This window comes from Pinus tabuliformis, chromosome 6, assembly GCF_031772625.1.
Source record: "Pinus tabuliformis cultivar Carrire ecotype Pingquan chromosome 6, CPIR1, whole genome shotgun sequence".
NCBI classification, from domain to species: Eukaryota; Viridiplantae; Streptophyta; class Pinopsida; order Pinales; family Pinaceae; genus Pinus; species Pinus tabuliformis.
The window spans coordinates 659,699,642-659,724,637 of record NC_142292.1 but is presented as its reverse complement, the minus strand read 5'-3'; the positions used below and the strand labels follow the sequence as shown (position 1 = coordinate 659,724,637).

The 24,996-nt window shown below is 39.9% G+C and overlaps 2 protein-coding genes across 3 annotated transcripts in view; one reads left to right on the top strand and one right to left on the bottom strand.

The window, feature by feature from the left end:
• The window catches only part of LOC149260326 (rsm22-cox11 tandem fusion protein 2, mitochondrial-like), a 500,616-nt gene that overhangs the window by 175,784 nt on the left and 299,836 nt on the right, over nucleotides 1-24,996 (bottom strand). For both annotated transcript variants that reach the window (XM_089420308.1, XM_089420298.1), the window contains exons 8-10: nucleotides 1,949-2,029; nucleotides 1,465-1,569; nucleotides 1,278-1,373 (exon numbers count right to left, since the gene is read on the bottom strand). In XM_089420308.1, the coding sequence (XP_089276434.1) occupies nucleotides 1,278-1,373; nucleotides 1,465-1,569; nucleotides 1,949-2,029 (282 nt within the window). The remainder of the gene's footprint in view (nucleotides 1-1,277; nucleotides 1,374-1,464; nucleotides 1,570-1,948; nucleotides 2,030-24,996) is intronic.
• LOC149260327 (uncharacterized) lies at nucleotides 7,155-23,638 on the top strand. The gene is made up of 3 exons (XM_089434046.1): nucleotides 7,155-7,210; nucleotides 22,969-23,164; nucleotides 23,287-23,638. The coding sequence occupies exons 1-3, from the start codon at nucleotides 7,155-7,157 to the stop codon at nucleotides 23,488-23,490; spliced, it is 456 nt and encodes a 151-aa protein (XP_089290172.1). The 3' UTR covers nucleotides 23,491-23,638.

Sequence of the window (24,996 nt, the reverse complement as noted above, 5' to 3'; positions counted from 1 at the left end):
AATGCATTTATGGTTGAATTTCTCTGAAATATAATTGCCTAATGATAATCTGAATGTGCTAAAGTTATATCAATATCATTGGAAATAATTATCAATTTTAGGAAAGTGTACTTGTCTATATTGCATTTAAAAATCAACACCATAGAGGGTATATAGCCTAGGAATCCTTGGCTTACTTAATCTCCAAGACCTGTCGGGGAAGGCTCCCTTGTGGGGATAATAACCATCCACAAAACAGCAGGAGAAAGCCACTAAGGTGACAATGGTGGTTGATCTCATTGTTTCCCTAGACCTAGAGTGCCTAGTGAGGCTTTGTAGTGGGCTAATAGATTTTGCAGTAACAGTGACAATTACCAATCCCATAAACCTCCTGCTCATCTGCAGACCATAGTATAATTTCTCCTCTCTTTCCTATTGACAAATCTTGAATAGGGATATATCAGCAAGTTCAAATGCTATGATTTCTTGAATCCACATTTTTCATAGGGATAATGAGTGAAACAAAGTTCTAAGGACACTTTGGGAGTATGTTAAAATGCTTAGATGCCCAAAATAATGCATTTCATGCAGAACTAAACATAAAACACAACTCGAGTATGGCTTTCCAGACATACACCTTTTGTTCTTTATTATTCTTTTTTGGGACTATACCATTTAGGTTGAGATTGGTTCGAGATTATTCATGAAGGTGCTTCACCAATGTTTATGATTTTCCTTGACTAAAGTATTGCTTAAAACAACTCTTTCTCTATTCCAGTTTTGAATACAATCATGAATATAAACTATCTATTCCTAAATAAGGCACAGATCAGACAGTAAACATCACCATCAGAATCTTACCAGTGATATGCCTTCTAAGATTTCAATAATGCAAGGATGAAAAATTATTTACAGATATATGATCAATATATAGCATCAGTCCAATGGATAAAATCAAGCCATTCAAGTATAATGTTGACCACTAAATTTCTAAATTTGTTGATTTTGAGTTTCACAGAATTTGTTTCAAAAAAAAAAAAAATCTTAAATATTTATTCTTCTGAATCATGAAGGTAATAATATTTCACAAACCGTAGCTGAAACATTTAGTTGTTACTTTAAGTTGTCCAACAAAATAGTTTTCAAGCATTGCAGAGAAGCATGGGCATGGGTTCCAACAGTTTGCAGATAGATCAAATGTTATCAGGCCATATTGTGTTATAATAAGTCCAATTATATCTACAGGAAATCTATTTTTGCTTCCCAGCAGCATGTATCCAGGATTAGCCCCAATTTACCTTATAGGTACGCTGTGAGTAGGTTCTTTCCAAGCGCTGAACAAAATGACAAAATGTTCCGGTTTTGTCCATTGGGCATACTCCATCATGTGCACACTACAAGAAATAGCATAACGTCCAAGCTGATATCGATGAAAAAATGGCACTAATTATTTCAGACAAAAATTCTCTGGCAGAAGCAACTCACAGGAGCAACCACGAATGCACCAGTGTCTGAAGATGATGAGCTGTTCATTGTGCCTTCCTGTGATTCGGATGCCTCTTTGGATGTTGTTTCCCTCTTCCTACACTTCTACAAAAATGAATAACCAAACAGAGCTAAAGAGATTGAAAATATTAGTAAACACTGATATAAATTGTGTTTGTCAATATCAACACAACTTTATATAAATGATTGAGTTTAAATAAAAGCAAAGATAGAATGCAAAATGGTAGACAAGGGCATCAAGAAAGGACATTTAGCAATGTAAAAGAAATACGATAGTAGCAAAGATCATTATGGTATTTGCAAAAGAAACAAAGAGAAGAATAGTGTAGTTGCTTATTATGAAACAGAGTCCATTCAAGATTCTTACTTTATTTTTGTTGATATGGAAACGTGATAATAGCAATTGTTCAGAACCATATGCAAGAAGAAAATTACGGTCAAAATAAGGATCCTTCCATATTACCTTTTTCTCCATCCATAGAATGTGAGATCGAATCTGACGAATGGTGCTTGACCCTCCTGGAGTCCCAGGCTCGATCAACACCTGTCACATAATTATTAATACAATAGGTAATAGTACAAAGTAGGGCCCCCAGTTCTAGACAGAAAAGCATTAACACCAAGTCTTCTTCCAACAATAGAAGTTATTTCTTTATGAATCCTTTCACTGAATGCAAACTTTAACATACAGCTATTTTTACCAAAAATGACACATGGATATATGTGAATTGAATTACATCCTAAAATTTAAAATACACTAAAGCACATCTATCTATCTTTCTATCTATCTAACTAAATATAGTTCTATAGATAGAGAAAGAAAGAGAAAGTGTCTAACTAAATATAGTTCTATAGATAGAGAAAGAAAGAGAAAGTGTGTGTGTGTGTGTGGAACTGAATTTTAATAAACAACCACAAGACCAAGTACTGTGCTCGATGATATATTACATCTCGATGCTTCTAACCTTTATAAATTGAATAGCTAATAAAATGTACATTAATGCCAAAAAAAAGAAAATGAAGTGTAAAGCATATAGGTTTGGACTATGACACAAGTACCACTCCCAGCCATTGGAAAGTGTTGGAAGTTGTAACTAGGTTCAGTCATCATAATGACCTATTTGTAATCATGACATTGTATACTTTGTATAAAGAAAGAAAAAGAAAGAGAAGAAATTTTTATTTCATGTAAAGCATGGGTTTCATGTTCAAGGCTAGGTCAAAAGCATGTTCTTCGTGCTTCTAGGTCTTTCTAGGACAAAGAAGAAACTATGTGATGTATTATAGTCCCTTTTCGACTCATTGTAACAAAGAAAAATATTTGTTTTGTCAAGAAAAAGCCATTTATTTCTCCAAGACCAAGACACCCCAGTCAAGGACAAGTTGGCCTGAGGGAGGGTTATTTCGACCCCTAAAGGAGGCTATAAATACAAGGAGTTCGACCTCGTTTGAGGCACTCATCTCACACAAGTTCGATTTGCAATAGCGAAGAAGAAGAGAAGCTAGAAGGACGAAGAAAAGAAGGAAGAATCGAAGTTTCTTGGGATAATCTCTCTCTTTCTCTCTCTTTCCACATGTGCGAAGTTAGGGTTTTTTTGAAGCTACAGTTGTCGGAGGCCAAAATTGTAGGGCACAAATTCTGAGGAGCAGTTGCAAGGCTAAAATTCTGTATCGAAGTTGCAGTGGGTTAATCTTTGGAAGCTACCTGGGAGAAGATCTTGCTGGGAGGCTGACTTGGTACTTGGGAGGATTTTGGGCTTCGGTCTTCGGGTCTTGGAAGTCTCTTTGTGAACAAATTCTATAAGAAGAGAAGCATTTTTCTAGGTTTTCCCCTTGCAGGGGTTTTGCCCTAGCTTGGAGCCTATAACTTGTGTACTTTGTCTTGTTTTGGTCTTCATTGTTTTTGTAATTGCTTGATGAACAAGATCTAATAAAGTAACAAAAAGCCAACCCACATCACAAGTAATTATCAAGTTAAGGACAATCTCCATAATCTCTAAGTCTCCTAATTTTCCAATAGAGAGCACGTACCACACGCTCCTGCGCCCCTTGGAGCCTGGGAGCGGGTACAAAACACTCCAAAACCGATGAGAGTGTCTGCCAGCACTTTGGAGCTTTTTTGGGAACGTGACTATGCCAGAGGGAGCTACAGCCTACTGCAGCTATCTGACCAAAGGAGACAGGTTTAGTTTGGATGGATCTGTTTCCTGTTGGGATAGATTTGTAATTCAGAACACTTGTCTAACATCCAACGACTGTTGAGTGCATTGAATGTTGTTCCGCGAATGGGAATCTCGTTGCTAAAACTTACCGAGATGAGAGCAACTCGAATCCCAGTTTTTCTGAATGTTGAGATTTAAGATCCTCTTCTCCATTTCCTGGGCAGTGGCTATAATTGTGTTGGATAGACCCCACTTCCCAGTTCAGACAAACAAAACGCTCAAATTGTGCCCATCTAGCGATAATTGGCACAAGTCCAGTTTCGAATCCAATTCTCCACTGTGGACTAATAGGATTCTTTCACACTAAGCTATGTTGTTGCTAAAATATGAGCCAGGCCCTCTTTACAGTTCAATGCCTTGCACCTGACTAGTTTCAAGTCCTATCATTTGGAAGAAATCGCAGTAAAAGTAAGCAATTCTTTGCCCTGCTGCGTTTAATCTACTGCATAATGATCAATTACATCTTGTTGTATCAATCAGTTCTTCCTTGTCTTTGAAATTTTGTATTTCGAGTTTAATTTGAGGTGTTTCATTTGATATTTCGAATCATCAAAACAATGGCAATTGACCTCAGATTTGATGCTATATGGGTGTGAATTGTCGGCTAGCAGCACTCCCGTCTCAAAATGGAAACAAATTGAGAAAATCCAAAAACACTTGATCATGAGCAAGTTCAAAATAAAAAGTTCGGTACCATATGAGATAATGTTGAGTGAAACAGGAGCAACTTTCATTGAAGCAATTACTATGGTGCTTCTTATAAGATACCTAAAAAGAATTGAACAAATGAAAGTGGGTAGATGGCCTAATGTTATCTTCAATGAAGGCATGAGTGAAAGAAAGAAAACATGGATGAAACAAAACTACACATGGATGCAAAAAGGGAATATCTAACTCAATGCCTGTCCCACAAATAGCAAGGAGCTAAAGGATTTTGTTAAGGAGAAGTTCCGTAAAAAGGTATGGGGAAAAGAGTTGGGTATAAAGAAGAAATATTACATTGGGGAATTCACCCCTACATGTGATTTACAACAAAAAGAGTTCATTGGAGCTAGCACTTCGTGGAGGGCAAAGGTTCTTATTGCTCAATTAAGAACCAACTCACATCAACTTCGGTGTGAAACAGGACGGTGGAAAAGGCCTAAAGAAGCTTGGGAAGAACGGGTGTGTACATTTTTCACGTCTGGGGTTGTGGAATCGGAAAAACATTTCATTTTGGAATGTGATGCATTCAAAGACATCAGAGAAAGTTACGAGAACATGTTAGCATCAGTTTCTTGGCATTGTCTTTTTAGCAAGGGGATTGTTGGAAGGTTGGGTCAGCTCATCATCAATTTGAATCAGAAAAGGACTGAAATGCAAAGAGCGAAAAACAGGGAACTAATGGTCTCATAGACTATTTTTAATCTCGTGGACCTTAAAATATCATTTCATTGCTTTAAGTTAAATAATTTTTTCTCTCATTTTTTGGGGCCTCTTTTTTTTTTTTTTTAGTTTAGGTGGTCGTTGGGCTGCACTATGGCTACTTATGACGAGCTCTCGCAATGCTCTGCTATTTTCTTTATTCATATGAATTTAATTTCTCTGAATGTTGTGCTTTATCGATGTTTTATAATACCTTTTCATTGTCTTAGAGTTAACCATGGCCTCTTTGCATTGCTAACTCCAATTTCATCTATATATTTATTGGTTGAATTTTTATAAAGAACTCCTGTAGATATTTCAATTTTTGGTTAATAACTTTATAAATACATCATTACTGGTTGAATGATTTTGCAAAAATTATACAAGTATAACGAATTTCTTATTATTAATCCTATAAATCTTGAGTTAGTGGTCCTTGAAATGGTGAAATGCCATATTTATAATGTACTTATAATTATTAATATATATCTATATTAATATAAATAAAAAATTGGTCGTCTAAAATAATTTAAATTTTTACTTAATTAAATATCTTTAAATTTTGAATTTTAAATTTATTTTTTTATATTTTTTATACTTTATTTAAAAATATATATATATATTATTTTTATTTTTAATGTACATTAAATCTTAATATATTATATTATTGTCACTCCCAACTTGACATTTCTTGTAAATTTGGGCAAAGCTTCTAGCCATACTGAATATTCGTTCCCATGTACCCAAAGTACCTATGTACCAAAAACTCATGCAACAAAGGGTTTGGATGTGTAGAGTCCTATTACCTCCTATATCTGCACAAAAAATGCAAATCATCCAAGTACAACCCTAGAGTAACTTAGAAGGGACACCCACTTTTCTCAGTGATAACAGTTCTGTAAATCCGCTTTTCAACTAAACAGATCAAGCTCATCAAGATGCCATAATACCCTTAAAATATACTTGTTTCATCACATAACATCAGAATCTGAATAATGAAATAAAAGACAGATTTCTATTAGAAATAACAGCCCAGGTATATAGCATAATCCAGATTTGAAAATTATGGACCTTCAGAGGATGAAAAGTCACTATTTAGGCATCTTACGCTAATAGAAACCCTACAACAGCACCAAAACTTTCTATCATAAAGAAGAGGAAACAAAGATATATTAACAGCCTTACAAGTATTTCCTCAATAAAGGTCCAAAACTGCACAATATATCTTCAACTAGAGCCTGCTACCCTTCGGTTTCACATCATATTTCTTTCACCAGTGTCCCAGCATCTGAGTTGACCTCATACATGCATAGTTCTAAAACTCGACCCAGTCCAACTCAGAACCAGTCAAACCAGCTAGGTTGATAGAATGCCAGGTCAACTGAGCCATCAATGAGGACCAGGGGGCAGTCTAGGCTTCTTTGGTACCAAACCAGCCCAAACTGGCCTGAAACGGCCGACTCCATACTGGACCAGCCAACTGATCTTCCAAACCGCACACATGGACTCAATAGCGATTATGTAGCTTTTCCTAAATAAAACAATAATAAATATCCCTCCCTAAACCCTAGCATTTTGTTGTGAAGATACCTCTGGCTCCCTCCCCTACAACCCCGCCACTCGTCTTTCCATTGCCTCACCTCTCATTTTGAGCTTTTGTAAGCATATGAAAACCTCCAATGTTCTGCAACAACACTGAATTTTTTAGTAGCAGCAAGCTTGGAGCTGGTTTGGAGCTGTCTAGTGGATATGGAATGTTGGAATTTCTAATTCTAACCCATTAGAAATTCTTCCTGTACTATCTGGTTTATTTCTTCCTACTTGTTTAATTACTTAACAAGTTATTTACCATGTAAATACTAAAAATAAGCACAAGTACAATATCAACATCAAAAGTTCATCAACTAAAAGAAAACAAGCACACAAGTGACACCATTATTTTTGGACCAATGTCCCCGGAAAAACCCAATGCGGGAAAACCGGTGCAGCTATTCAGAGGGTTATATTATTATGCAATTTATTAGAGTACATCTAGGTGCATAAATGGGCTCACCCGACAGAAAAATATACGGCAGCAATACCTCTATATCCGGAAACAGGTATTTAGAAAAACTTGTCCTACAAAACCCTCTCTAGCACAATCAAAGCACAGTGTTGGCCCTTCTGGCCACTGTGTCAACCCTCTGCTGACCTGCGTCAGCCCCAGGACCCTCTGTGTCAACCCTCTGAGGCACTCTGTAGCCTCTGGAGGCTTCTGCGTCACACCCTCTGCCCTCTGCATGGATGATGCAGTCTCTCTGGGCTTTTTGCTGCCTCTATTGGGCTTTGCATACCCTGGACTGGCTGTTGCTCTTGTTGTCTTTGCTTCTGCATTGCTCTCTCAATATCGTCTCTGCCTCTCTGCCTCGTACTCACTGCCCCTCGCTGTTGATCACTGATTCAACTTTGCTTAGCAAACCCGCTCTAGCAAAATGAATGACTGATCACTCTGGTGCATTCTCCAACTAGCCCTCAAGCCTCCTCTTATACTTTTCCTGTTGGTCCATCAACGACTAAGATTAAATCTCTAATCAACGGCTAAGATTAGGTTTAGCTTGATCCATGACTTTTGGAACCTTCTAACCCAGTTTTATATTAATACCCACTAATATTTTATTTTTCCTAAGTTTAGACTTAGGAACTCTATTAAAAATCTTAATTATTTTAATATCTCCCAAACTGGGTTCAATTTGTCCAAACCATTTTTGGGTCTTGGAGATTTCATGTGCTTTAGCCTCTCCACGAATTTTCATGACTAGAGCACATCTGACGCTACCCCAAATCAACACTCCCTCTTAGCAAGGATTGTGCTCTAGTAATACTCCACACTGAGTATCACATTGATTATCTAGCACTGGTCCCTGTGTTGATGCTATGCCTCCCCGCACAACATCCTCTACACTACTGCATCCTATATTGCTGCCCATGGCCCTACCACTGCCACTGCTGCATCCTATACTACTGCCCATGACCCTACCACTGCCACTGTTGCATCCGTACGACATCTCCCTCTGCATCCGTGGTGTTGCTGGTCCATCCTCCCAACACTGCATCCGCCTCACATCATGTTGTGTCATGCTACTGCATAGTGATACTGCATTGCAACTCAGTTACTGAGAAGTAAGTAACTGATCCACCCAACTTCTGACATCCTTGTCAGGCTAGAAACACTCCCGATGTTGAAGCCCTCTCTGCTACTAACAAGTGCTCACTCTACTGACCTCTGCACTGCTGCAACAACTACCTGCATCTCGCACCATTACACACCTTTTTGTGTCATCCTGCATTGGTGCAACACTCTTGTGCCTCTCGCACTGTTGCAGCTTGCTAGCCTCGCGCTGTCCCGAGACTCCTGCACTGTAGCACACTTTGTCGGTCCATCCGCATCCATCTCTACGGACATCCACCAGTACTGCTACTCCTCTTTGGGGCTCCCATAGCAAGGTATAATCCAAGAGGTTTAGTAGCTTGAGGATCCCGCCCCTCATCGCCTGTAGTCCTCTGACTACAGCTCGATGTCTCCCCACTTCTTCTCAAGTGACACATTAGCACTCATGGCACAATCGTCCTCCTCCTCGACTTCTTTCTCCACCTTTGCAAGCGCTGTTTTCAAGTCTGAAGCCTCTCCCTTGCTCTTCTTCCTAGGACACTGGTTCGCAAAATGACCCAGTTCCCCACAATAGAAGCACTTGACCTTGGAGAGGTCCTTTTTCTTCCTCTTATCCTATTTTCCCGCAGATGCTAGAGTCACGTCCTCTTCTTCCTCCTTCTTTATTCTGACTCCTTTGTCGCTACTCCCAGCCTTGGTCAGTCGTCTAATCTCTTCTTGATGAAGAGTCGCCCACAATTCTTCCCAATCTAGAAGACTCGTCCTGCCTAATATACTTTGGACAAGTACCTCCCAATCCTTAGAAACTGCGTTCAGTGCGGTCCTCACCATCAATTCCTCATCCAACGTGGCCCCTATGGAAGTTAGCTAGTCACGGATTTCCTTCAAGCGATCAAGGAAGACATCTATCTACTCTCCCTTCTGCATCTAGCATGCCCTTAGCTAATTCTCTAGGAGCATCTTTCTCTGCGTAGAAGTATGCTGGTACAATGTCTTCAAGGCATCCCACATCTCCTTTGTCGTTTCCTTCTCAACAATATGTGATACCAAATGATCCTTGACCCCATCAAGGATGATGCACTTAGCCTTCACCATTGCCTCCTCGTACCTTGCATTAGCTACCAGGTCAACTGGGACAGCTATCACTCTCGTGACGAAGCCCTTGAGGCGATGTCTGTCTAGAATGGACAAGATCCTAGCCTTCCAGACCACAAAGTTGGACGCTCCGTCCAGCCTATCCTGATCTCTCAACCCATTCACGGCCATCTCACTGCTTTTCTTTCGACTCCTCCAAGTCTCTACTTCCCTCCTGGAAGTCTTCTGTTCGACTCTTGCTGAGTCTCTCAACTTCCCGTCTGGAAGTTCTCGGTTCAACTCCCTTTGAGTCTCGATTTCCCTTCTGGAAATCACTCTGCCAACGTCAAGTTTACCCACTCCAATCGTCTATTGATCCGGATTCCTTGGCTGGAAATCCACCTCGGCAGCAACTCCCTCCACCTTGGTATTGCCCTGTTAAGTACTATTCTGACCACAGTACCCCACTAGCTTCGCTCCGCAAATTACCCATAGCCTCCTATACCCCAGCCACTGAAGGATTGAGCCACTTGGCTCTGCGCAATCCCGACACCGGAAAATCATCTCACCCAGCCAACTACATCAGCCCTCCTCACCTCTACATGAGCCTGATACTGCCTCCCCTAGCCTCTGCGTTGCCTTTCTCTAGCTCAAAATGATGACACAGTCCCTTTGTGTCACACCTCCCTCTGTCGCCTTCTGCAAGGATCAGTTCTATCAATCGAGACAACTGAATCTACTGCAAATGCTCTATTTGTTTGACGCCTTCAGTTTTCCTATGATCTGCAACCACGCTCTGATACCATGTTAGAATTTCTAATTCTAGCCTGTTAGAAATTCTTCATGTACTATCTGGTTTATTTCATCCTATTTGTTTAATTACTTAACAAGTTATTTACCATGTAAATACTAAAAATAAACACAAATAAACATCTATAGATCATCAATTGAAAGAAAACAAGCACACAAGTGACACTGTTATTTTTGGATCAATGTCCCCGGAAAATCCCAATGCAGGAAAACCGGTGTAGCTATTCAGAGGGTTATATTATTATGCAGTTTATCAGAGTACATCTGGGTGCCTAAACCAGCTCACCCGACAGAGAAAAATATATGGCAGCAATACCTCTATATCTGGAAACATATATTCAGAAAACCTATCCCACGAAACCCTCTCCGGCACAATCGAAGCATAGTGCTGGCTGTTCTAGCCACTGTGTAAGCCCTCTGCTGACCTGCGTTAGCCTAGGACCCTCTGTGTCAGCCCTCTGAGGCACTGTGTAGCCTCTGGAGGCTTCTGCGTCACTCCCTCTGCCCTCTACGTGGATGACACAGTCTCTCTGGGCTCTGCGCTGCCTCTGCTAGGCTCTGCGTAGCTTGGACTGGCTGTTGCTCTTGCTGTCTCCGCTTCTGCGTTGGTCTCTCAGTGTCGTCTTTGCCTCTCTACCTCGTACTCACTGCCCTTCGCTGCTGATCATTGATTCAAATTTGCTTAGCAAACCCACTCGAGCAAAATGAATCACTGATCACTCTGATGTATTTTCTTACTGGCCCTCAAGCCTCCTCTTATACTTTTCCTGTTGGTCCATCAACGACCGAGATTAAATCTATAATCAACCGCTAAGATTAGATTTGGATTGATCCATGACTTTTGGAACCTTCTAACCCAATTTTATATTAATACCCATTAATATTTTATTTTTCATAAGTTTAGACTTAGGAACTCCATTAAAAATATTAATTATTTTAATATCTCCCAAACCGGGTTCAATCTGTCCAAACCATTTCTGGGTCTTGGAGATCCCATGTGCTTTAGCCTCTCCGCCAATTTTCATGGCTAGAGCACATCCAATGATACCCCAAATCAACATGGAATCTTTGGAAAGAGGCTACGGCTCATTTTCTCATTCCCGGGTATCTTCTTCTCTCTTTTAAGATTGCAGATCTGAATTTTGTCCTTGTTTTCTTTCCTTTTCTTTTTCTTCCAAATTGACTTCTACCCCTTTGTTCTTAAATCTTACTAGTTTGCATCTGCAACTTTGCATGCATCATGTTAAAATTTAAGATAGGGTTTGCATTGTAATTTGTTGCATCTTTGATTATTGGATTTGTAGATTTCCTTCCATTTAAATTCCATGGCCCCATGAGTCAATGACCCGGCATGGGCCGATTGTGATGTTATTGATGACCAAGTGTATTGCAAATATGATAAGAAGTAGTGTCGGGTGGAGGAGGTATTCATAAGTTGAAAGTTAAAGCAACACTTGGCTAGAATAAGAGGCCAAGTAGCCCCATGTCCAGCACCAAAGGAGGAGATAAGGCAAATTCAAGCAGAAATACATAGTCAGATTGAAAATTTGGAAGAGGATAAGACTAGGGAAAAGGAAACAAAAGAAGTTGCGAGGAAGAGGTAACTTTCACTAATGAGTTCTAGCCTCGGGTCGTGTCAATGAGGCTAGTGTCAAAATTTCTAAACAGAAATTCTATTACTGCAACAACTAATTTATTTTACCTACTTATTTCTCAACAAGTTATTTACGAAATCACTTCAGTAAATCTTAAATAAATTCTACTACAGATATCACACCATTATATAGAAACAAATATATGCACAAGAATCAAACACATGAACACAATTATTTTTGGATAATTGTCCCTGGAAAAACCCAATGCGGGAAAACAGGTGCAGCAGAGGAGGGCTTTATTAATCTTTAGCAACAATCGCATTTACAAAAAAAAAATTGCATAGACACTGGGAGAAAACACCTGAGACTTTTTTCGGAGACTTTCTGACACCCTGGAGGACTTCCTTTCCCTACTGCGTCGCCCTGCGTGGCTCTGCGTTGCTCTGTCCTTCTCTGCGTCATCGACTCTATCTCTATGTTCTGCATCACCTCTTTTGATCTCCCTGACTGTTGCTAATCACCCCCTCTTTCTCCACCCTACAACTCTCCCTTTGAAATCGATTTCACTCTCTCTGAGAATCAATTTTCCTTGGGATACTGAGTATCTGCTAGTGTATCTCAAATGACCCTCAAGTCTTCTCTCATACTTTTCCTATTGACAAATCAACGGCCGAGATTAAGTCTCTAATCAACTGCTAAGATTAAAACAGACTTGATCCTTGTCTCTTAGAAGCTTCTCATCCTTATCTTTATTAATACCCATTAATATTTTTATTTTCCTAAGTTTAGACTTAGGAACCCATTAAAAATATTAATTATTTTAATAGCTGCTCATCCAGATGGAATTTCTCAAACGATTTCTAGGTCTTGGAGATCTTATGTGCATTAGTCTCTCCACCAATTTTCATGGCTACAACACACCCGATGATACCACAAATCAGAACTCCCTCTTGAGTCTTGGCGAGGAATGTGCTCTAGTAATGCTCCATCATTGAACATCACACTGATCCTCTAGCATCGGTACCTGTGCTAATGCTTGGCTTGCTGCCCAACATCCTTTACACTAATGCCTCCTGTATTGCTGCCCATGGCTCTGCTACTGCCATTGCTACCTCTGTACTCAGCTCCATCTCAACATGTTGTCCATGTTGCCCATAGCACTTCCACTGCTAACTGTTGCATTGCATCCCCTGATACTTATCCATTTCTACTAGTGAAATGGATTCTTTACCATCCCCATCTTCTCCATGAAATAAACAAACTTTGTTCTTCCTAAGGCCATGGTGAGGATGTCCACCACCTGTTCTCTTGTAGGAGTGTAGTTCAACTGTATTGCTCCTCGTTGGACACAGTCTCTAACAAAGTGACACTGAATATCAAGGTGCTTTAACAGATCATGAAATAATGGATTCTCAGAGAGCTTGATGCAACCCTGATTGTCACACATGATCTTGTTCGCCTCCATCCTTCTTCTGAATAGGTTCACAAGAAATTTTCTAAGCCATATGGCTTCGCACGAAGTTATCCTAGCAGACATATATTCTGCTTCAACTGAGCTTAGAGCTACAGATTGTTGTTTCCTACTGCACTAGGAGGTCATCCCCGATCCAATGTTGAAACGGTACCCAGAGGTACTTTTTCGATCTACTGAACATCTAGCCCAATCTAAATCAGTAAACCCACTCAATCTGATGTCATTACTTCTGGTGTACAATAAATGTTCCCTGTATATATCTAAGAACATGTTTGGCTATTGCCCAATGTGCCCTCTTAGGTTCCACCATGCACTGACGGGTGATGATAGTGTAACAAATATCTGGCCTGGTATTGACCAGATACATCAAGGACCCTATGAGCTGCCTGTATAAGGTGGGATCAACATCTTTGTCTTCTGATGCATCAATTTTCTTCCAGTTGGTGATCATTGGAGTAGCCATAGGCCTGCAGTCTTGCATGTTGAATCTCTTCAGGATTTCTGTAGCATATCTCCCTTATCCAAGGAAGATCTCACCCTTCTGCTACCAAAATTCCAACCCCAGGAAATAATGCATCTGTCCCAAATCCTTCATGTCGAATTTTGTGGCTAGATTCTTCTTGCGGTCCTCAATGAGCCTGGATGATCCTGTCAGGAAGAGATCATCCACATATAACACTAGGACTATAGGCTCATTCTCTACAACTAGATAGTAGAAATTAGGATCTACATCACTCTTGACGAACCCCATCTTCTGCAAGTAGCCATCAATTCAACCATACCATGCTCTAGGCGCCTATTTGAGCCCATACAAGGCTTTCTTCAATCTGCATACATGAGATATCTTCTCATGTGTTTCAAAGCCTTCTGGATGTTCATTGTATACTTCCTCTTCTATCACCCCGTTCAAGAATGTCGTCTTGACATCCATCTGATGAATCTCCCACCCCATCTATGCTGCAAGAGATATCACAGTTCTAATAGATGTATACCTGGCTATTGGGGCGAAGGTCTCTTCATAGTCTATTCCTTCCATCTGAGCATACCCCTTAGCCACAAACCTAGCTTTGTATTTTTCCACATAGTCATCTGCAATGTATTTGATCTTGTAGATCCATCTCGAACCTACCACTAATCTGTCCTGAGGCTTAGGCACTACTTCCCAGACATCATTTACCATTATAGAGCTATATTCCTCCACCATCACATCCATCCAAACTTGATGTTGAACGGCCTCCTGAAAACTAGAAGGTTCCCCAACTTGAGCTACTAAGGCCTGATATCTGTCTGGCTGTCTTCGCTCCCTTTTATTATTCCTAGGTGCACCAATGAAATCTTCATCATCCTGTAGAATCTGTCGGACTTCCTGACTCGTTCTTCCTCTGGTAGTAAGTGCATCTGTTAGCTCTTCCTCTTCCTGTGATTCTTCCTATTTTGAAGGAGAATTTACGGTATTGGCTTCCGCTGGTTGAAGTGGTTTTACCAACGGCTCATCTTTTGACTGATCCTTGGAAGGCATTTCTTGAGATTTTTTGAAGGCCCTATCCTCCATGAACGTCACATCTCGTTGAACTGCTACCTTCCTGCTCCCTGGAAGATAGATTCTATATGCTTTAGCATTCTCGATATATCCCATAAGATATCTTTTCTCTACAGTATGATCTAACTTCTTCCTCTTCTCCTCAGGTATACGACAATATGCTAAAATCCCAAATATCCTGAAATGACTAACTTTAGGTGTCTTCCCGGTGAAGACCTACTCTGGAGTAATCTTGCCCAATGCCCTATGAGGAGTTCTATTCTGGACATAGACTGTCATGCTGCATGCTTCTACCCACAGGAATTTTGGCATATTCTGATCATACATCATTGCCCTAGCTACTTCCACAATAGTCATGTTCTTCTTTTCTGCTACTTCATTCTGCTCCGGATTATAGGGAGATGTCCACTCTCTTCTGATGCCCTCCCTAGCACAAACATCATTGAAGTCCTTGTCGACATACTCTCCACCATTGTCTGAGTGCAACACTTCTATTTTCTTTCATGTTAGATTCTCCACTAGAGCCTTGAACTCTTTGAATCGACAGAAAACCTCATCCTTAGTTTTTAGAAAATACATCCAAGTCTTCCTGGAATGGTCATCGATGAAGGTGACAAACTATTCAGCACCACTAAGAGCTTTTGTGGACATTGGTCCGCAGATATCTGAGTTTATCAATCCTAGTACACTCTTGGCCCTATTATTACTTCTAAGAAACGTTGCTTTGGCATACTTGCGCAGAGCACACCCTCTGCATGCATCATCTCGTTCTGTACTAAGATCTAGAACTCCTGTTACAGTTTTCCTGAGAATTCTTAGAGCCCCATGGTGCAAATGTCCCGTCCTTCTATGCCATAGTTCATTCAAATCCTTGTCTCCATCACTGCCTATCAGTGCCATTAGTGATTCTAGCTGCAACCTGTTACCTCTTATTCCGATCTGTACCTTCTTTTTCCAACTCGGGTGTTTGACGTATACATTTGAAGTAAGTTCGTCCCCAGTCCTAACACATGCAGCACATTGGTGGCTCGAAACCACTCTCTTGTTTCTGTTTGAAAAATTATAGTACCCTTCCCTACTGGAGTACACTTTGCCTTATTTCCCATGGCGATCTGAAAAATCATTCTTTCCTCCGGATAGTTTGAGAAACATTCCCGGATTCCTGTCATATGCTAGGAAGCTCCACTGTCTATACACCATACCCCTGATGATGCAGAGCTTTCTACGCAAGCAACTTCTTCTTCCAATCTGGAAGCCAGCATAGAGAAATTGAAATTTCTATCTCTTGTGCATTCTTCTGAAAATTTGCACGAGTCTCCTGATGTGGATGCCTTTGCATCATGCCCTTGACCCATAATTGGTTTTCCCTTCCTGTCTCCGAATATTTCCTCTGATACCATGTGAAAGTTCTATTACTGCAGCAACTGATTTATTTTACCTACTTATTTCTCAAAAACTTATTTACGAAATCACTTCAATAAATATTAAAATAAGTTCTACAACAGATATCACACCATTATACAAAAACAAATATATGTACAAGAATCAAACACATGAACACAATTATTTTTGGACAATAGTCCCCGGAAAAACCCAATGCGGGAAACTGGTGCAGCAAAGGAGGGCTTTATTAATCTTTAGCAACAATCGCTTTTACAAAAAAAAATTTGCATAAACACTGGGAGAAAACACCTGAGACTTTTCTCGAAGGTTTTCTGACACCGTGAAGGACTTCCTTTCCCTACTGCGGCAACCCTGTGTCATTTTGTGTGGCTCTACGCTGCTCTATCCTTCTCTATGTCATCCACTCCATCTCTATGTTCTATGTATCCCTTTGTGCTATCTCACAGAGTCCCTGCGTCACCTCTTCTGAGCTCCCTGACTGCTACTAATCACCCCCTCTTTCTCTGCCCTGCAACTCTCCCTCTGAAATCGATTTCACTCTCTCTGAGAATTGATTTTTCTTGGGATACTGAGTATCTGCAAGTGTATCTCAAATGACCGTCAAGTCTTCTCTTATACTTTCCTGTTGACGAATCAATGGCCGAGATTAAGTCTCTAACCAATGGGTAAGATTAAAACAGACTTGATACTCGTCTCTTAGAAGATTTTCATCCTTATCTTTATTAATACCCATTAATATTTTTATTTTCCTAAGTTTAGACTTAGGATCCCATTAAAAATATTAATTATTTTAATAACTCTTCATCCAAATGAAATTTCTCAAAACGATTTCTAGGACTTGGAGATTTTATGTGCCTCTCCACCCATTTTCATGGCTAGAGCACATCCGATGCTACCACAAATCAATAGCTAGGAACACAATAGTGGAAAATATCCCCAAGCCTAGTTTATTTTATAAAGTGAAATTATCTTAATTAAATTAATTAAGCAATTTAATTATTTTCCTAAGTTTTAACTTAGGGAACTAGATTAATTAATTAGTAATAATTGAGACATGATCAATTTTTCTCTAAAGGCTTCTAGTAAAGTTTCTAAGTAATCTTGGCTATCGATTAGATCATTCATATCTAGATCCTGATCGTTGATTTATCAATGACAAATTATAAAGGAAATCGATGGGCAACCTTGGAGATCAATTCATTGCAGTAAAGAGAGCACGGTTAGGGCTTAAGCAGCAATTAAAGCAATAAATATTTCCAGAGTTCTCTTTCATCGGTATTCTTCCAGTTTCTGAGATTCGGATGAGAATTCACCTAGAGTTATTTTACAATTCTCCTAGAGGACTTGACTTGAAGAAAGGAAAGGTCGAGATTGCCATGAGAGTACCTCGGGAGTATGGTTCAGTTTGGGATCCGCTATGATATCATGGATGAGCAAGAAGCAGAGATCAATTGCACTCAGCATTACTGAAGGATAGTCCATCACAGCCAATGAGGCTTGCACCGAAGCAGTATGGCTCCTGAAGTTGTTTGTAAGATTATTTGGTCAAGAGTTACAACCAATGGTGATACACTATGATAATCAAAATTGTGTGAAGCCATCCATGAACCCAGCAAAATTTTCCAGGTATGCCTCCAGTTAACTTCATGGTTTCTATCTTGTGCCTTCTCTTCGGCCTTCAAATCCAAGCCCAAATTTTGTCTCTTTGCAGGTACCCACGACGGATTCCATGCAATGACTCTTTCCTAGCAGAGTCTGAGAGACCATATCCTATGGATTTTCTATTAGGGTTTTTATTGTTTCTCCATTTTTGGTCGTTCTGAATTAATTATGAATTAGGCAGACCCGTGTGAGGGTTCTTGTTTCTTTTCAAACTTATACAGTCTTTAAAGTTTTTGTTGATGGACTTAATATTGTTATATGTATATATTGTCATTTTTATGGTTATAACTAAAACTTGTAGCCCAAACTCTAGTTTCGAGGGTCTCGTCCAGCTAGACTGGTGCTCGAGCATGATGTAGTTTGTCTTTCCCTATGAAATTTACTGAAACAATGAACTTCAGTTATTAGGAAATTGTAAATATTATTTACCAAACAGCTTTCGGTTGATTCCATGTTTAATTATGGCTTTATGTATTTCATCTCCAATTCGAATACCTGTCTTTTTTAAATGTTCTGTATTGGGTTTCTTTTGTTGGTTACGTACAGAGTGTTAAAGGTATTTTTCCACCTGATTTTATTGTCAAGTTTGGTTAATAGTTTTCACTCCCTGGTTCTAGAGGGGGACTAGACTTGGTTGTCGGTTCCTCTATCGTGGTCGGGTCTCAACCCTCTCCAGGACCACCAACAACCCTTAATCAGTATTCCTTATAATCGAAATATTACAAGAAATCTAACACAAAGATTATGTAAGTGGTTATTCCTTAGGAAAATTAGTAATAATGGTTTCTTTTTCTTTATTTATCCCTGGCCTGGTCGTTTCCTATTAAATTTCCAGCCTTCTTTAAGGTTAGTCATAAAAAGGAGGCTAATCTTGATTACCTCTTAGGTCCCCACTCTCGTTGTCTGGTTATGTCTTAGTCTCAGGGATAACATACAGTCACAGATATACTCATTATGTTCATTAAATATAAACAAAAGAACATTGTGTACGCATGCAATATTTTCTGTAACTTTCATTATGTTCACTAAATATAAACAAAAGAGCACTGTGTATGCATGCAATATTTTCTGTAACTTTCCAATGACTCCTTCACATACTGTTTTTATATTTTGCAAACCTGTCATATTAACATAAAGGGGTAAAGTTTACATAAATCCACTACTGTGCAATTACAGGGTTTCTTTTCTTTCCACATATTCATTTATGACATTGTAACAGAAATAATAAGATTAATTAAACCAACTACTTCTTACTGACAGAATACAGACAAGTATACAAATTTACTAGTAATCACTTATCTGATTCACAGTCTTCCAAGAATTCAACAGGGCTGAGTTGATCCACCCAACCATGAGAAGGGAAATTACGTCCACTTCTACCCCCCAAGCTTCCACTTTAGAGCAGTATGCACAGTCTTATCAAAATCAAGCAATAGACATCAAGATCATTGTCCAATCTAAACCCATCTGATGCTCTATTTGTTCAAGGATTTCCACTGGCCCATGTCCAACTCAAGATTACCTCTAAGCAGCATCCTGCCAACACCACAGACCACTTCTTTCTTTTCTGTCCCCCAGGACTCCAAGAAAGTAGAATCCCTCTCTCTTGAGAGATTTCTCTTTTACCCAGGGAGAGAGTGAAAACTGTCATAACTGGCTAATAATTGGAATTCGTTACAAGTCATCCCTCTTGAACTCCAACAATTTTTATTCACATAACATTTATGTAAAATTAAATAATTCACAAAGTCCACTAGGCTTCCCGAGCCCACTTACTCATGGTCTCATGTAATTAATAAAAATAAAAACAAATAACTAACAGTAATTTATGTTACCAGGGGGTGTTACATCTTCCCCCCTTGGCGTAACATCGTCCTCGGTGTTTACTCTAGCCCACGGAACAAATCAGGATAGGCTTGCTGCATAAGATTTTCATCTTCCCAGGTGGCCTCCTCTGGGCTAAAGTGCTTCCATTGCACCTTAACCTAGGTGACAACTCACTTTCGCAACGTTGCTTCTCTCCGATCGAGGATACACAACGGTTCTACCAAGAACTCTTCGTCCAATTCAAACTTTCAAACAATCATTAGCTGACATTAGTTCATATATCCTCAATTCATTGTGTACATATTTTTTAAAAATTTAATTCATCACTTACCTGTATGTCTTTCCAGTTAACAATGTGTCTGGAGTCATACACATATTTTTTTAATAGGGAAACATGGAAGACATTATGAACCTTTACATAGCTTGGGAGGGCAAACTGATAGGCTACTTGCCTTATTCTTTCCAAAATCTGGAAAGATCCACAGTTGCGAGGTGCCAATTTAGCACAACCACCCCACTGTAAGGTACTTTTCTTGGGTTTAATTCGTATGTAAACATGATCCCCCACCTGGAACTCTTTATGAGTTCTTTTCCTATCTGCATACATTTTCTACCTATCTTGGGCCAGGGTTGCAGGAATCGCCCCCCCCCCCCGGATCCTAACCCGGAACCGCGACCCGTGCGGAAGCGTTCCGGAATCGACAGAGGAATCGCGATTCCGATTTTTAGGTTGCGCGCTTCCGCATTTTTGAAACGACTCCTGCCAAATGAGGTTGCGGCCCCCCGGAATCGCGCTTCGGCATGCGGTTCGGGCATGAGGTGGCGCCACGCAACCTGCCCGGAAGCGCACGCCACCCGCACGCCACCCGGGCGCAACCCGCGGATATCAATTTTTTTTTTTAATTTCATTTAAAATCTAACTTAACTAAGCATGAGGGGGTGGGTTAGGGGTGGGTTAGGGTCACTTTAGGGTGAGTTTAGAAAAGAATAAAGCCCCCATTCTCTTCTCATTTTCTCACTTTGAGTTTATGAGAGTTGGAGAAGAGAAGAGAGGAGAGGAGAAGAGAAGAGAGGAAAGGAGAGGAGAAGAGAGGAGAAGAGAGGAGAGCTTGGAGGAGTGAAGAAGGAGGAGCTAGGAGAAGGAGGAGGAGCTTGGAGCAAGAGCTTGGAGGACTTCATCTACAAGAGCTAAAGAGGTAAGTTCAAACCCCAAACTCCCTTGTTTTTTTGAAAAAAAAATTGTATTTTTCTCCTCCCTCTCCTACTCTTTCCCATTGTTTCTACTTGCTCCTTTATTTACAGGTTGTCCACCACCTATATCCATATTCCAAGATGGTGTTCTTTTGGCTTCTATGTATCATTCCACTCTTGGTTTTAATGATGGCAAGGGTGAGGAATAGAGGGGAAGAGGAAGGGGATGAACTTGGTGACCCAATGTATGATGAGGAGGAAGGGTTTGAAGAGGAAGGGGATGAACTTGAAGGGGACACTGAAGCACAAGATGGGAAAGGTACATCAAATCCCTTGTGGAACTATGTGACCAAACTTGAAGGGGGAAAGGGTGGTGGATCTTACAAATTTTTGTGCCCTCATGGTTGTCATGGAGGAAAACCATATACGGGTTCATATACCCGTCTGAGGAGGCATCTTTGTGGGGTGCTGGACAGTGATGAAAAAAAGGGTTCTGTGGGGGTAACCATTTGCCCAAACATTTCAAGTGAACAAAGAGAAAAATACATCCAAATTGAGATGGCTGCACAACGAAAAAACAAGAAACAAAAAACTCATTTTGAATCAAGTGCAACCTCTAAATTTGGTAGTTGCCCATCTCCTCATGGTACTTTTGCAACCTCTGGAGGTAGAAAAACAATAGGGGATTTCCTTAATGTTGCTGGGAGGGATGATGTGGATGGAAAGATAGTCCGTTTTCTTTGTGCTTGCGGTGTACCATTCAATGTGCTTCGCTCTCCCTATTGGCATGAAATGGTAAAGGCCATCAATGAAGCCCCAAAAGGATACAAGGCCCCCAACTATGAGAAAGCTAGAACAGTGTTATTAGAAAGAGAAAAAGCTAAGGTTCAAAGAGCTTTGACACGTTTTACACATGAGTGGGTGGATTCTGGGGTATCCATTGTATCAGATGGGTGGACAAATATTAGAAACCAACATTTGATAAATGTTCTTGGTGTTTCTTCTAGTGGTGCAGTATTTATTGCATCTCATGACTCCTCCTCCATCAGTGCAACTGCACCAAACATTGCAGATCTCCTATTGAAATCAATCAAAGATGTTGGTCCGAATAATGTGGTTCAAGTGATCACAGATAATGCAGCAAATTGTAAGTTAGCAGGAAAAATTATTGAGCGTACTCATCCACACATCTTTTGGTCTGGGTGCCTGGTTCACACATTGAACCTTTTGATGCATGATATTGTGAAACACAAAGATTGTGGGTGGATTGCTGAGGTTTACAGGAAAGGGAAGCAGCTCATTAAATTCATCACAGGGCATACAAGGGTAAACTACTTCTATGGCACTTACTCCAAGTTGCAATTGCTTAAAATTGCAAAGACAAGATTTGCTAGTTATTACCTCACCTTTAGGCGGCTAGTGAGGGTGAGACAAGCTTTAACTAATCTGGTGTGTGCTGAAACATGGGATGAAATTAACACTGACACAGATGGTGCTAATGAAGTCAAGGACACTGTTCTTGACAGTTACTTTTGGTCACAGGTTAAATATGTTTTGCAATTCACCAAACCAATTTATTACATGATCAAGTTTGCAGATTCAGATCGACCAGTAATTGGGGAGGTGTATGAGCAAATGGATAGCATGTTGGGGCAGATTAAAGACATTGTTGAGCCTAGAGATACCACCTTGTACAATTATATTCGTGAAGAGGTGGAAAAACGATGGGATATGCTAAATGTTCCATTGCATGCATTAGCATATGTTTTGACACCTAAATACTATCATCCATCATGGCTTTCAAAACCAGCACCTGGGGGGGGAGTCAGGAAAAAACCACACCAAGATAAAGAGGTTCACGAAAAATATATGGCTGCATTGAGTAGATTAATCCCTGATAATGAGGAGGCTGCATTGGTACGGAGACAGGTGAGCAACTATACGATCAACACTGGTCCATTTGGGAGCATGCATGCAATTCAAGATCGAGAGCATTTTTCTGCTCTTGAGTGGTGGAACATGCATGGAGGGCCTACTCCACTTCTGCAGAGTTTGGCATTGCGGGTGCTATCACAGGTGGTAAACACTTCTTCTGCAGAGAGGTGTTGGAGCTCTTATTCTTTCATCCACAGTGTTAAAAGGAACAGGTTGAATTTAGACCGGGCAGAGAGCTTGGTTTATGTTCATTACAACTTGCGATTGTTGTCCCATTACTGTGAAGATGCAAAGTCTAATAAAGACTTGTTGACTTGGGACAAGAATCCAGAGGAGCCCAATTTGGAGGATGGAGTGTTGCGACTAGAGCAATTAGAGGATTCTCTTATCCAGGTATGTCCATTGTGGTATGAATTTTCCAATTTTCCCTTATAAAGCATTTCTCTAATTCATGTTTTTAATTTTTTTGTTAACTAGTGTTTTTTTTTTTGCATGAATTTTTTGAGCGATTCTAGGATGATGACACGGGTGTTGATATGCCACAACCCCCACCCCCATCTGGTCCCTTGGTTTCTAGGTTCCATGGTTCAACACCAACGGCAGGGGGTTCTTCTTCATCAGTTCCAGTGCCACGACTTACACAGGGACCATCTTCTTCATTGCCACCACGTGGAGGCCCGCCATCACGTTCTATTCGTGGTGGAAGGAGGAGAGATTAGTAGATATATTCACAATCTACTTCTTTTTGTCATAGATTACTCATTAGACTTGTAGACTTGTGAATTTGAATTTTGAACCTTTTTGGCTTGGCGGTGACCAAGTGACATATTTTGTAAACATTATTATTTGAATTTTGGACATGACAAATGTTGATAGTTGCTCACTTGCTAGATAAATCATAATATGCTCTATGTTTTATGTTTTATAATATGCTTAAATGTTTTATGTTTTATAATATGCTTAAAAATTTGATGTATGTTTGTAATAGCTAGAATATAGATGATTGTTGTACATACTAGTAACTACAATGGAATCATGGATGCCATATCTATCTTGATTTATGCAAAAATATGCATGTTTTCATGTCTTCTACAATTAATTTGGTATTTGGGATGTTTGTTTTGAGTATAAATGCAAAAAAATATAAAAAAATATATATATATAGCAGACGCTTCCGCGGACGCTTCGCTTCCTAGATTTTTGGAAAATGACGCTTCCGCGCTCCGCGCTTCCGCTTCGCTCCCGCTTCGTGCAACATTGTATTGGGCAGCTTTCAAATTTTGTCGAACTCTTTTAACCTCTTGCTCCATTTCCTTGAGCACGTCATGTCCTAACATCATCTTACCTTCTAGACTAGTCCAGTTAGCAGGTGTTTTACATTTGCTATCATATAGAACCTCATAGGGACTCATTTTTAATGATTAATCGCAACTGTTATTATAGGCAAATTCGACCAAGTGGAGGTATTCTTCCCACTTGATTCACTCGTTCGGTTTGACCATCCATTTGAGGATGGCACACGGTACTAACCTAGATTTGTGTACCTAGCCCAGTAAAAAGAGCCTTCCAAAATGCGCATGTCAACTTCACATCCCTATCCGAAATCACCAACTTCGGCATGCCATGCAGTGGAAATATTTCTTTCATAAAGATGTCTGTAATTTCCACCGTCTTATAGGTAGATTTAACAGGGATAAAGTGGGTTGTTTTACTTTATTTGTCTACCACTACCATGATAGAGTCAGTGGTTTTTTGCTTTTGGGTAGCCTAGTTATAAAATCTAGCGTAATCATCTCCCATTTCCATTCAGGAATAGGAATTGGATTGAGCAAGCCTACATAATGTTGATGCTCAGCTTTTACCCACTGGCATTCCAAACATTTGGCCAGATACTTAGCGATGTCTTTCCTCATACCAAGCCAAAAATACTCCCTCTTGATGGCAGAGAATAATTTTTGGTACCCTGGATGAGCAACATAGGGACTACAGTGATATTCATCCAAAAACATCTGCTTAATAACCATTTGATTAGGAACATATATCCTTCCTTTGTAAGTTAACTGATTTTTACCATTTATACTATATTCAGATTGCTTACCAGAGTTCTGCATTTGCTTGGTTTGCTGCCATATAAATTCATATTTTGGGTCCTTAAGAGCAGCTTCTTTAAGTTGTTTAGATACATCAAATTCAATGCGGTGATACCGAATTTCATAAACACACTG

What these genes read in the sequence shown, in the direction of transcription:
- LOC149260327 (XM_089434046.1), top strand. Translation starts at nt 7,155, where the DNA reads ATGGGCTCACCCGACAGAAAAATATACGGCAGCAATACCTCTATATCC. An exon ending in ACCTCTATATCCGGAAACAG is followed by an intron (nt 7,211 to 22,968) that starts GTATTTAGAAAA and finishes TTTCATCCACAG; the next exon opens with TGTTAAAAGGAACAGGTTGA. An exon ending in TAGAGGATTCTCTTATCCAG is followed by an intron (nt 23,165 to 23,286) that starts GTATGTCCATTG and finishes GAGCGATTCTAG; the next exon opens with GATGATGACACGGGTGTTGA.